Genomic DNA, 14314 nt, shown 5'->3' with positions numbered 1-14314 from the left:
AACTGAACGACATGCATAGAATAGAATATTTCCACCTTACACAAATGTTCTTTGTTCATTTTAGTTTTCTTTTATCATAACTCGTTAGGCAGTACATAATATTATATTCAAATCCCATTAGTGACAATGCCTAGTAGTTAATTCCTTTAATTCAGCCCCAATCAGTCTAGTAAATTTCAATTCAAGAAACGTGTGGACACAAGTATAATGTTGGGTCAATCTCGAGTGTAATTTTTTTTGTCCAATTAAAGTATGTTTCATAAGTTATGACATCCCTCCACTTTGTAAATAATCAATCAGAAATTGATAAGAATCCGAATTAGGCAAAAGCCTATAGTTGAATTAACACGTACCTTTTCTTCTAGTTTTAGAGACAAATGCATTAGAAATGTAGCCACTTTAGGATATCCTTTCTAAAAATAGAGTTGAGCCTCGCCAAATAAAAAATGCAAAAATTGTGGGGCCCTCCATAAATAACCATGATAATTATTTAGAACTCAAGATAGGCCATTTAATAAATTTCATGGCTTTCTACAATATAATAACGCGTTAGACTCTTTAGGCACGGTTTAAGTAAATTATATTCTTAAATTCGGATGCACATTGATGTGACCCAAATCCAAGTCTCAACAGAGTCGAAATGTGTTAACAACTACGGGTGCATTGATTGTGACGTGGTTCGAGATGCATTTTCATGACGTTGCAATTCCATAAAAATAAATGATAATAATAAAAGCGGTTTAAATCTTAATAAAAGCACATAAGCCACAACATGTATTTAAATCAGACATTTAGCCATTATAACAATTTAAGCGACCGTGCTAGAACCACGGGATTCGAGGGTGCCTAACACCTTCCCTCGGGTCAACAGAATTCCTTACTTAGAATTTCTGGTTCGCAGACTTCATTTGGAAAAGTCGAAAATTTCCTCGATTTGGGATTCAAGATAAACCGGTGACTTGGGACACCAAAAACCAAACCTTTCCCAAGTGGCGACTCTGAATTAAATAAATAATCCAATTTCGAATATTGTCACTTAAATTGGAAAAACTCCACTCGCGCATCTTACCCCTCGGGGCGGGCGCGCAAAAAGGAGGTGTGACATATAGCGCCAGGTATTGTGGCGCTATACCTGGCCATGTCAGCTTTTACAGTATAGCGCCACAATACCTGGCGCTATACCTTAACGGTTCCGTTACTGTTAGTATATAGCGCCAGGTATTATGACGCTATATATAAAAAAGTCATTTTTTTTACCACCTATTTATGTAGTTTGAGTCCAAAAAAATAACATTTTGGTTCCGGACTCCTTAATCCTTGATGCTTGACTAATCAATTCTTGTATTTTTTTTCTTGGAATATTCCTTTTCCATTGATCTTTAAATGGAAAATTAACACAATTTTTTCCCTAAAATTATATTGAATAAAGACATAAAAAAGAAAAGAAAAAAGAACTGGCACATTAAAATGTCAAACATGATATGGCATATAGATCTCTCCTAGTCATAGTGTCAATATTTTACTCGTCGATCGCATCTCACTTGTACTATATCCAAAGAGTCAAAAGTCAACAATTTAATTCACCACCTCATTTTTCTGATGTGTCAAATCCCTATTAGTCAATTATTTCACAAGACCCAACCCAATTGTGACACGTGCCTACGTTCGGTGTGACCTCATCAGCGCAAAAATCTCGGTGTAATAATGTGGGATCGGCAATTCTTGATCAACGTACAATGACATAAGAATAACGTACAACTCGTATAGTTTACCAGTCTTATACAAGTACACAACTGAAGACTTTCCCTCTTTACTTCTCTTCTTGTTCAGTTTCAACTTTCTTCACCAAAATGGCGATGAAGAAATATCTAATTCTCTCGATTCTTCTACTCAATCTCATTTTCCTCAAAACGGCGTCGTCTTTAGACAGCGAAAAAATTGAAGAAGAAGAAGATCTCAGTTTCCTCGAAGAAGAGGATTCTGCTGCTGATGCTCATTCAGATTCCAATCCGTACGGCGACCGCCACGATTTTGAGAACTACGACGATCTTGAGGATGATTCTGATGCTTCGGATCAAGGATACGACGCGTACGAGCCGCCGGCAGTGGATGAGAAGGATGTTGCAGTACTGAAGGAAGGGAATTTCAGTGAGTTTATTGCGAGGAATAAACATGTTATGGTTGAGTTCTACGCGCCGTGGTGTGGTCACTGCCAGGCACTCGCGCCGGAGTATGCTGCGGCCGCGACGGAGCTGAAAGGAGAGAATGTGATGCTTGCTAAAGTGGATGCCACTGAGGAAGCTGAGCTGGCTCAGAAGTATGATGTTCAAGGCTATCCCGCTGTTTTCTTCTTCACTGATGGCCTTCACAAGCCTTACAATGGTGAAAGAAACAAGTAAGTTGGTTTTTCACTTGATTCTGTCGTGTTTGAATTTGCGTGTTTGTGTGTGTGGCTTCTCAATTTTCGGCTTGCTTGGTGAATTAACATGTTCCTCTTTGCTATCTATTACTCTTGCTAGTGACTTGTACTTCTATTTATATTCTTTAAATTTTTCTTACAATGTAACTTATTGTGAGAGTGGATCTTAAATTTGTACAATGTCTAGTTTCATTTGTAAATTCATTGGAAGTATTGGTGAGTGCTGAAATGAACTGCTGATGTGCTCTTGACTGGTGGTCCTGAACTCGTTGAAAGAACTTGGAAACCTATTAAATTACTATATGGTCGAAAGTGTTGATTAATCTCATTTAATACGTATTCTAAGCATTGGCTTTGCTTAGAATTTTGAAGATTTTTACAACATACATGTAATTTGACTCGTTGTATCATGTTGTTTACCATAATTTCCAAGTTACAAATTGGTGCTTCATATAAACAGTTAGTTGTACTTACTTTAACTTGATATAAACAGTTAGTTGTAATTACTTTTAAGTGACCTAATTGTGTAAATAAATTTTGACAACATATAAAAGTAAAATTCTTTCCTTCCATACGGTCAGTATTGTTATCTTAACATTCTTTCTACTTTGTTGTACTCCGAAGTGGATTTTCATTTGTTTTTCATTGCAGGGATGCTATTGTTTCATGGATAAAAAAGAAGACTGGACCTGCTCTATCAAATATAACGACGGCAGAGGAGGCAGAACGTATCTTGAAAGATGAGAAAAAAGTAGTGTTGGCTTATTTGAATGATTTAGTGGTAATTCCTCTATCCAGGCTGGTTTTCTTTTCGTTATTGAGCATGATGGGACCTAAACGCAATTCAGATTATGGTGATTAATTAGTACAGTATTACTTCTCTTACCCAATCTAAAGTTGCTTTTAGATTCAATCATCAAAATCTTATAGATGGAGAGAGTAGTAGCTGTAGCTTGCGAACTAACTTTAGAATTGATTGAATTCCTCGACTTTAGGTTTTTTTGGAGGAATTTGCTGATATCTCATCATATCCACCTGCTATATACTCTACTAGATATATCACTGGTAACAAAGGTGGATGTGGGTTTCTTAATTTTGATTTGTTGGGGATTCAAAACCTAGCTAAAGGGACCAAAAGAAGATTTATACCAAAGAGTAAAAAGAACATATGTGGAAGCCGAATTTAGCGACTTTTGGCATGTAATACAGTGATATAAAAAGTTGGGATGTCTTTTCCAGTTATATAGGTGATACTGTGATAATGCAAGTGAAGATTATAATACCACTTTCTCAATTTTAATTTTATGGGGAAAACCCAGCTAGAGGGAAAAACATGAATTATAATTCGTAAGGATAAAAATGGAACACCAGCAAAATAAAAAGAAATGTATGGCAGTTGAGTTCTATTTTTTCGTAATTGGCAGCATTTCTTAGCATACTGTTGTAGCATATATGTGTGGTAATTTCTTTAAAAAAATCATTTTACATGTTTGCAGGGTGATAAAAGTGAAGAGCTTGCTGCAGCTGCTGCACTAGAAGATGATGTCAACTTCTATCAGACTACCAGTCCAGATGTGGCAAAGCTCTTCCACATTGATTCTCAAGCCAAACGTCCAGCTCTTGTCATACTTAAGAAGGAAGCCGAAAATATCAACCACTTCGGTTAGTCTGGCTAATGCAGTTATGTAGCATTAATCATTTCAATAGAGAAGTATTTACCAATGTCATGCTTTCTTGCAGGCGGTGAGTTCACAAAGTCAGCAATAGCTGAGTTTGTTTTTCAGAATAAACTTCCTCTTGTCACCTATTTTACTCGGGAAAGTGCCTCAGAGATATTCGAAAATCCCATTAAGAAGCAGGTGATCATTAAGCTAACAATAGAAGGCTGATCTTGGATGGTTTTTCTTTCTTTTGTTTTACATGTTCTCTTTCTTATTCACAGTTGATACTTTTTGCCACTTCCAAAGATTCAGACAAGTTTCTGCCAATATTTCAAGAGGCTGTGAAAGCTTTTAAAGGAAAGGTGAGAATCTTACCACCTCTTTCAGATATGCACTATTATGGGCATTTATGAATGTCTCATGTATACAAAGAAAGAGAAAAAGGGATTTCTGATACTTGGAAACATGCTCAGAAGAAAGAAAAGCCTTTATTTAGGGCAGCCAGTCACTTTATAAAGAAGCTGTCTGCATAGTGTGCTTTTGCCAATTCTCTGACTCAAAAGTCTTTCCTGTTTTTTTTTTTTTTCCAAAAACCTTGCAGCTTATCTCTGTGTATGTTGAAATCGACAATGAAGATGTTGGAAAACCCGTTTCAGAGTACTTTGGTGTTAGCGGTGATGCCCCAAGAGTAAGATGTTTTTAGTTTACTCATTTTGCAGAAGATTTTGTTTTCGAACTTCCATAAACTTCCTAGCATCTAACTCGAGAATTGGTGCAGGTTCTTGCATATACAGGAAATGAGGATGGGAGGAAGTTTGTACTGGAAGGTGAAATAACCTTGGACAGTGTCAGGGTTTGTTCACTGCTAACTTTAGAACCAAACTTTTGGATAAACCGTGTGACAAATTCTGGATGTTACTTCCCCATGTGTCAAATTAGATCAAATGTGTTTATGAATCAGTTATACATATTGTTTTCTTTTGAAATAAAACTATAAATGAGGGGTTCGGAGGGGAGAAAGTAGATTGAATAAATCAGAAAGTTGGAGTGATAGGCCTTTCCTTCTCAAAGTTACATAGAGTAAAACAGTTCATCAACTTGAAAATTTGATTTTATGATGTTAGCCTCGACGAGTTGGATAATACTCTTGAAAATAATACTCTTGAAACAATTAAATTTTTTGGCCGTTGAAATCTTTGTTGGTGAATGGTAAAGCTTGGCATTGATGGGAGGGAGGGGTGCAGTGGAATTCATTTTTGGAGCTTTGGATTTTGCTCCTTTTTGAGAGATCACCTTAGGTTAGCAAGGTTTTTCTCAGCTAATCCTCGACTTTCTATCTAATCCTGTATGTATTCTTTTGTTATTTGTTTTGCAGTCATTCGGGGAGAAGTTTTTGGAAGACAACCTAAAGCCCTTTTATAAATCTGACCCAATCCCTGAGACCGTAAGTCTTCTAGTTCTTTTCACTACTTTCCAACATTAAGCTTCAGATTGAGCTTTGTTTTCTCAAACCCTTTGATCATTCATGCAGAATGACGGGGATGTCAAAGTTGTGGTTGGCAATAACTTTGACGAAATTGTTCTGGATGAGTCAAAAGATGTTCTTCTTGAGGTACTAGTCGTCTTGTTTTGAATGAGTGCATGTATTATTCAATGATGCAAATAACTGGATGTGCAACATCCAAAACTTTTGAGGTTGTTCTGGATGTCTAATGGAGAATTTTGATTTGTGATTCAAAACAGATATATGCTCCTTGGTGTGGGCATTGTCAATCACTAGAACCCATATACAACAAGCTTGGCAAGCATTTAAGAGGCATCGACTCCCTTGTTATTGCCAAGATGGATGGTACCACAAATGAGCACCCCCGAGCCAAGGTACATTTTGCGACTTCATGTTTTGACTTCAGTTATGTACTCGTGTCCCGCACGGAATGTGCCAGATTCTATATCCCAGTACATAGTTGGTTTGTTGAATGGATATGTTTGCGAGCATGCTCAAGTTATACTGCATCCTTTCGTGTGTATACCAACATTTATCTGTAAGAAAGAAAATTTCTACAAAACTAAGGGTTCGTTGATGACGTAAGTAACTAAAAGTGTGGCCGCTAAGTCGCTAACAACTTAAACACTTAGATAATATGGTCACATTATTTAATATTATGCATAGGTCCTAAGTTTAAGTTTCACCACCATGCATAAAAACTTCACATGTTTGGTCTTCGAAAAGAGTCAAGCTATTGGAGGAAAAGAGTGTCAATTGTTTATTCTTTTCAATTATCCTTTGAAAGGTGCGATGGGAGGGGGTTATTGTGGTTGTTCGAACATTGGGTTAATGATTATTTGATTTATTGCAGTCTGATGGATTCCCAACACTTCTGTTTTTCCCAGCTGGCAACAAGAGCTTTGATCCAGTGAGTATAAATTAAAGTGCTTCCAAAATTGTTTAGTATATGTTCCATTCCATTTCGCTTCTTAAAAACGATGGATGATTCATCTTTAAATGATCATCCTGTTCTACAGATTACTGTTGACACAGACCGTACAGTGGTGGCCTTCTACAAATTCCTGAAAAAGAACGCATCTATCCCCTTCAAGATTCAAAAGCCGGCCTCAACACAGAAACCTACAGAGTCTGACGCCAGTTCAAGCCCAGAGAGCACCATTGATGATGTTAAGGATGAACTGTGAAATTCTGTAGCTAGGTTCTAGCATATTGGTCAAAGCTTGACTTTAGAAAGGAACTCCAAGCATGCCTTACTTAGCGCGCTTTAAAGGGTGGGAGTGGAACGTGAGAAAGTGATAGCAACATTTGCATTGAAAGATGTAGGTAGGAATAGAAAGTAGAATGAGACGCCCGGGCTCTTTTTTTGTTTTTGTTTTTTTGTTTTTTTGTTTAATGGTTTCATATTCTTGTTTTTTTTTTTTTTTTTTTTTTTTTTTTTTTTGTTTTTGTTTTTGTTTGTCTGTTTTCTTTTATGGTGCATTGAAAGTCAGACAAGGGATGTTTCTTCTAATAGATTCTTCTTGCAAATTACTTGTCAAAAAAAAGATTACAACAACAACAACAACAACCCAGTATAATCCCACAAGTGAGGTCTGGGGAGGGTAATATGTACGCAGGCCTTTACCCTACCCCGAGGGGCAGAGAGGTGGTTTCCAGGAGACCCTCGGCTCAAGAAAGCAACAAGAGACGATATATTAGTACTGTCAATAGACTCATAATAAAATAACAAGCAATATAAGAAATATAGAAAGTACGAAAAAGATGGAAGATATAATAATATCCAGCAGATAAAGCCCTGCATCAGTAGCTAACCAGTAGCATCCTAAGACTAATTCCTAACTGGCTAGTCTCACCCTAGTGCGCTGTAGAAATACTCACAACTTCCCCCTAGCCTACAACCCTAATGCTCGACCTCCACACTTCCCTGTCAAGGGCCATGTCCTTAGTAATCCTAAGTCGCGCCATGTCCTGCCTGATCACCTCTCCTCAATACTCCTTAGGTCTCCCTCTACCTCTCCTCGTGCCCACCACAGCCAGTCGTTCACACCTCCTCACCGGTGCCTCAGTGCTCCTCCTCTGAATGTGCCCGAATCATCTGAGTCTTGCTTCCCGCATCTTGTCCTCCATTCTTAATCTTATCCATCCTTGTATGCCCGCACATCCACTTCAACATCCTCATCTCTGCTACTTTCATCTTCTGGATGTGTGAGTTCTTAACCGGCCAACACTCGGTCTCATACAACATGGCAGGCCTAACCACTGCTCTATGAAACTTACCTTTTAGTAACGTTGACACTTTTTGTCACACAGGACTCCCGACGCTAACCTCCACTTCATCCACCCCACCCCTATACGGTGTGTGACATCCTCGTCGATCTCCCCGCTCCCCTGAATAACTGACTCAAGGTACTTGAAACTACTCCTCGTAGGAATGCCTTGAGAGTCAAGCCTCACTTCCACTCCAGCTTCCGTCGGCTCGGCCCCAAATTTGCACTCGAGGTATTCCGTCTTCGTCCTGCTCAACCTGAAGCCTTTAGACTCAAGGGCCTGTCTCCAAACCTCTAGCCTCTCTAGATTCTTCTTGCAAAAATTGATCTGCCTTTTGTTCTTTTCCCTCTTCCTTTAATTTCTTGAACCAAGTTCTGCACTAGTTTGGCACACGTGGTGTTTATACCAAATCACTTAAACTAGTTTGGTACTATGTTTAAGTGTATGGTACTTCCTTAAGAACTCTGTTACATTTTTCTTACTACAACAGCAGTTTTTCTTTATGCAAGCATATCCACAAATCCTGAAATCACAAATGTAAAAAGGAATGAAACAAGTTCATACATTGACCAAAAAAACTGTAGAATATCTTTTATCACATAGGTCAATTGACACCTCTAAAATATTTCTGAATTGAATGGCGCCTAACTAGTTCTTACTAATGATAAGTGATTCTGATACTGTTTGTGCTTTTTTGACGCAATCATCATCTAAACCACCAAGGCAATTGAGTAGAAAGGTTTTCAGAAAGTTGACAATATGTAGTAGCACTTATTTCCACATAAGAAACTGATAGCCTTTACCAGATGGACACTTTGAAATGCAGAATCAGACAATTTCTTTTTCTCTCCACCCACACGGCTTCCTCACACGGTGCTGCTTCTGCTTCTCTCTCTGTCTCTCTTCTTGAATCATAACATCACACCATTGCATCATTTCTCTCATTCCATCCTTCATTTTCTTTAACCTCAAGGCATTAGGAGATTCTCCATTGTTATTAAAAGCGTCACTTAATTCTTGAACATTATTTGGTGACAAGCTAGCTGTTCTTGCCAGTGCACATTGAGCAGGTGATTTTCTTTTATAAGAAGCAGAGCCGCCTGCGGGATCAGAGGAACTCTGTGGAGGAAATTGAGGTGGCATTAACGGCGGCTTAGCCGGCGATGGAGAAGGTGACGGAGTTCCTGAATTTTGGAATAACTGGATTTCGATAAAGCAGTAGTCAAAGGAGAATTAGATTCTTGTTACTCTCTTTGATATTTGTTGGATATTTCTGATTAAGAAAAGCAATAAACAGTAAAAGGGAATTAAAAGAAAAGATAGATGTACTATCCAAAATCTATCTAGTCGTGATCGCACCTAACACAACTCGCAAGTTAAGTCAAATAATATAAATTACAACTAAATTGAGAAATCAACAATGTATATAATAGAAACTATAACCCAATATAATACAATTACCCCAAGAACCGGTGGCACAAGTAGCCACTATAATTTGGAAGAATAAATACAATAATTGTTTGAAGTTTACATAGACAGAACTTATATCTTAAGCTACCATGAATAAAAAGCAACTCGAATCTGGAACGCGGGTACGTCTTCAATGCACAACTTCGTCTTCCACAACTACATCACTTCAAGATCTGCACACAAGATGCAGAAATGTAGCATGAGTACACCCGACCCCATGTACTCAGTAAGTATCTTAACTAACCTCGGTGAAATAGTGACGAGAATTTTAGTTAAAAGATACCTACTTATATTTGTACATGTGCAGATGATACGCAGAAAGAGCAAATACGAGAAAAGATACACACATAATCACGCAATGAATGAAAAAAGAATACAAATGATAGAGGGCCCCAGAATATCATCACTCCTTAGTCTCATAACACCACACGATAGTAAGATTCAAAGACTAGAATTACCATAATATCATTTTTCAGTTCCGTTGCGGCGTGCAACCTAATTCACAATATCAATTCATTTCAATATCGTTGTAGCGTACAACCTGATTAAAAATACCAATTTATTTCAATATCGTTGCGTTATGCAACCCGATTCACAATATCAACAATATCATATGAAACCACAACAACAACCAAACACGGGAAAAGTTCACAACGTAACACTAAGAAAACAAATATACAGTATCCGACTAGGTAATACAACTCAAAAAGATAGAATGAGCAGTCCAATATCAAAAACTAATCCACCATATATGACGACAAGGCTTCCACAAGGTATATCATACAACCAATCCACAAGTCACCCAATCCGGTTAAGCAATTGAGAGTAATAATACATGAAACGAGCAAAGATGTTTATCAAGTAAGAACATGGATCAAATGAAGGCATTCAATATATGAAAGCATGTAGCAGGTAGAAGCACGTAGCAAGTAAAAACATTTAATCAGTGAAGGCGTATGGTAAGTAAGAACAAGGATTAAATTAAGGCATTCAATATATGAAATCATGTAGCAAGAAAATGAATTTAATCGGTGAAGGCATATGGTAAGAAGAGTATATAGTAACTGGAGATATATAGTAAGCTAAAACATGTAGTGAGTGAAAACATGTAGCAAGTTAAGGCATTTAACAAGTAAATCACGTGACAATTAGGAGCATGTAACTAGTATAGGCTAACAACAAGCAAAATTATGAATTCGAAGAGGACATGTAATAGAAGTAAATTAAGTGAAATTGCAAGTGCAACAGTAACAGACAAGGTAAAGACATAGCTATACAGTAGGGACCAAAGAGAAAATATAGTGATAACTACATAAGGAACCCAAATGGAAGGTATCCTACGAAAGAGCAAACACTAATAGAAACCAAAGTAAAGGACATGTAAGTGCTTAATGAATGAGTAATCATAACAAAAATCCAACTTCCTTTCTTTTTGCACGGTAATAACCAACAAACCAATCTCATTTCAAACCGCATGAAAATATTCATCGTGCCAGCATCATATCAACCGCACGGAAATAATCATCATGCCAAACATAGCCCTAATCCCCAATCCTTACATATATTACGGATAAAGAATATCAGGTAGCAAGACAATAACATGTATAAATGGGTGTTCATGATACTACGATCAATTAAGAAAGTAAACAGTCTGAAAACAATACATTAAATTATTTTTACGATGTTACATGTTCTAACATGATTTATAACATAGTTAATTGAGTTTATTAGTCATGGATAAGGTTGTACTGTGGGCCGGTCTGGGCCCGGGACCGGCCTAGGACCGCGGGCCAAACGAGCCTAATGGGTCGGTTCAAGTAGGCCTGGGCTTAAGTGGTGCAAAAGACCGCGGCAGACCGGTTCAACACAAATAGCCCATGAGCCCGGGACCGTTAAACTCGGGACCGGCAGGCGGGCCTGGGCCGGTTCAATCGGGCCCAACGGCTATTTTTTTTTTTTTAAAAATTCTTTTTTTCAAAAATGCCCAACGGCTAGATTTTGAAATCTGACCGTTGGGCTTCAAAATTGGTCCGTTATGCACTTTAAAAAATAGCTATTTGGCCTCCAAACTTTGCTTTAACCCCAAACTTTTTATAATTACATTTTTTTCCAATTCTCAACTATAAATACCTGCCCATTCTTTCATTTTTACTCACAAATTCATCAATATCTCTCTAATTTTCTTCTATAATTGCTTACTTTATTATTGCAATTTCGTGAAAAATTGTGAAGTTGGTGAATTGAAGTATTCAAGTCTTCAACGATATTCAATTTTCAAGAAGTTGTTCGTCAATTCGGTAAACTCGTTCCAACTCTTAAGTTTTAATATTATAGTTTTGTTAGTTTTATTTAGTATAATTATAATTAATATGACATTTTCTTTGAAATTTTTTTTGGTGGTAAAGGTAAGGGAAAATCTAAAATTGGGGAATCTAGTAGCCAAGCTACTACTCTTCCCCCGGCTCCCCAACCCAGACCTGTTACCCGTCCTCCTCCACCTGTTATTCTTGATAGTGATAACCCTTATTTTTAATTTTTCGATAGTCAATTTTGCCATGATGTTGCACCGGGTCAACAATTAAATGAAGAAGTTATGAATGCTCTTTATCCTAATGAAACTATCTTTGAAAATGATGAGGAAAATGATGATTTAGATGAAACGCAACCGGATTTAGATGATACACCTACTAGTCCTGTTAATAACCCAAATGATGCCCCGCCTGACCCTCCTGTAGTAACCCCTACTTTTAATAGACAACCTGCTAAACGGCCTGAAACATCTCTTGTTTGGCACTTTTTTACTCAACTAAGAGAACAAAATAAGGCTAAGTGTAAAACTTGTGGGTCTCAACTAGTTCATAAATTTACTGGAGACCGTAGCGGCACGGGTAGTTTGACTAGACACATATTGAAGCACCCTAGAGATAAAGCTAGATTTTTACGAATGAAAGCTGCGCAAGAGGGGACAAGTGTAGATAGTATGGTTAACCCTAGTACAAGGGTCAAATCTAGTTCAACCGGGAATTAACACTGTTACCGGTGACATTTTATATTATGATCCAAATAAAGATCGTGAAGAATTGGCAAAAATGGTTACTGTTATGTGCTTACCCTATAGTTTTCCTTCTAACCCTCATTTTGTGCATTATATTAGAAGAATTTTTAATCCTACTTATAAAGGATGGCCTCGCACAACCGTAAAGAGCGATATTTATAAATATAAACATGAATATGAACAATATTTGCGCTATTTATTTACTCATATAGATTGTCGCATTGCTATTACTACTGATATTGGTAGAAGTGGTAATGACTGTGATTATCTAACTATTACAAGTCATTGGATAGATGAGGAGTGGATAATGCAAAAGCGCATTATTGCTTATAGAATAATAAATTCACGCCACATAGGTAAGTTTATTGCGAATACAGTTGCAAATATTTGTAGATATTTTTGCATTAGAGATAAAATTATGTCGGTTTCAATGGATAATGCTTCTAGTAATACTAACGCTATAGGGTTGCTTACAACTACACTAAATCCTGCATTTAGTAATATTTTTCATGTTAGATGTATTTGTCATATTTACCATTTAATCATCGGTGCTGGTATGAAAGTTTTAAATGTAGAAATTGAAAAGGTTAAAATGGCTCTTAATTGGCTTTTTTATTCAAACCGTAGAAGTAGACTTAGAGACTATTTTAAAAATTGTGATGAATTTGGCCTTAGAGAAAGAAAGGTTCCTAAACCTTGTCCGACTAGATGGAATTACATGTATGAAAGTTTAGTTGTTGCATATGAATATAGGAACCCAATAAGCGCAACGTATAATGCTCGTGTAGGTGATGGTGATGATGATGATGATGAGCACCTTACAAATCAAGATTGGAGTAATGTTAAAATGCTTGTAGACTTTTTAGAACAATTTCATATTGCTACAAATGAATTATCTGGCCAATATTATCCTACTATTTCTAACTATTTAGTTTATATTGCAGCACTTGTAGATTTATTTACTCAATTTTCAGAGGGTGGAGTAATTTATCAAGAAACTATTAATTCTATGAAAGCTAAGTTTAAAAAATATTTTTTCCCTATCCCCCCTATTTTTGGTGTTGCTGCATTGTTAAATCCTACAATAAAATTAGGAGGTCCTCACTTTCGGTATTCAAAAATTTATAACGCTTTATCACTTTCAACTGAGGAATTTGCTACACTTGGAGATGCAAAAGCCTCAATTAAAATAAATGCTCAAACAATTTATAATGCTTATCAACTTGCCTTAGATTAAGCTAGACCAAATGTTCCAACTCCTACTTCGTCTAGTTCGCAAGCATCTAAAAGAACTGCGGGCCTAAAAGCCCTTAGTTCTTGGACGGAGTTCAGGGGTTCTCAAGGTGATAATTTTGGTGATAGTTCACAACTAAATGAGCTTCAAGTTTATTTGTCGCAGGGACTTGAATTAGAGAATCCTGACGGCTCCTTCGATGTTTTGGAAATGTGGAAGGACAAAGAAAAACACTACCTGGTTCTTTCAAAGATGGCTCGAGATATTTTAAGTGTTCAAGCTTCAACAGTGGCATCGGAGAGCGCATTCAGTCAAGCGAGACTTCAAATCGGTGATCATAGAACTTCTATGAGGGAGAGCTTGGAAAAATTAGTACTCTTCAGAGATTGGATCCGCTCGGAAAGAAGCAATTTTGGACTTGCAGAATCACAACCGGACATAGATGAAACTTATAAAGAAATGCTAGCGGAACTTGCGCAGGATGCTCCTTTGCCCGGAAGCGGTGATGAACAAGCTTCTTTTCCACCACCACCAACGGAAATTCCTCCGGACCTTGAAGGATTTATGAGATTTGTTAGAGATAATACATAGACTAACATGTAACTTGTATTTTGGCACATCTTCCTTAGTTTTTTTTTCCTTTTAATGGTGGTATTAGTACCTTGTTGTGCTCATTCCATTGGGGGAGGAAGACTAAGAA

At 37.2% G+C, this 14314-nt stretch overlaps 1 protein-coding gene across 1 annotated transcript; it reads left to right on the top strand.

Annotated features, from left to right (window-relative positions):
- Window positions 1-1800: 1800 nt before the first annotated feature.
- LOC107771549 (protein disulfide isomerase-like 1-3) lies at window positions 1801-7007 on the top strand. Its single transcript, XM_016590939.1, has 12 exons — window positions 1801-2395; window positions 3071-3200; window positions 3916-4081; window positions 4160-4278; window positions 4362-4442; window positions 4682-4768; window positions 4859-4933; window positions 5456-5524; window positions 5612-5692; window positions 5824-5958; window positions 6438-6494; window positions 6604-7007. The coding sequence occupies exons 1-12, from the start codon at window positions 1851-1853 to the stop codon at window positions 6769-6771; spliced, it is 1713 nt and encodes a 570-aa protein (XP_016446425.1). The 5' UTR covers window positions 1801-1850; the 3' UTR covers window positions 6772-7007.
- Window positions 7008-14314: the final 7307 nt, after the last annotated feature.

This window comes from Nicotiana tabacum, chromosome 11 (assembly GCF_000715075.1).
Source record: "Nicotiana tabacum cultivar K326 chromosome 11, ASM71507v2, whole genome shotgun sequence".
NCBI lineage: Eukaryota > Viridiplantae > Streptophyta > Magnoliopsida > Solanales > Solanaceae > Nicotiana > Nicotiana tabacum.
Note: the sequence above shows the minus strand (reverse complement) of the source record. Positions and strands in the feature narration are given on the sequence as shown.

What these genes read in the sequence shown, in the direction of transcription:
- LOC107771549 (XM_016590939.1), top strand. Translation starts at nt 1,851, where the DNA reads ATGGCGATGAAGAAATATCTAATTCTCTCGATTCTTCTACTCAATCTC. An exon ending in TGAAAGCTTTTAAAGGAAAG is followed by an intron (nt 4,443 to 4,681) that starts GTGAGAATCTTA and finishes AAAACCTTGCAG; the next exon opens with CTTATCTCTGTGTATGTTGA. An exon ending in CAAAAGATGTTCTTCTTGAG is followed by an intron (nt 5,693 to 5,823) that starts GTACTAGTCGTC and finishes GATTCAAAACAG; the next exon opens with ATATATGCTCCTTGGTGTGG.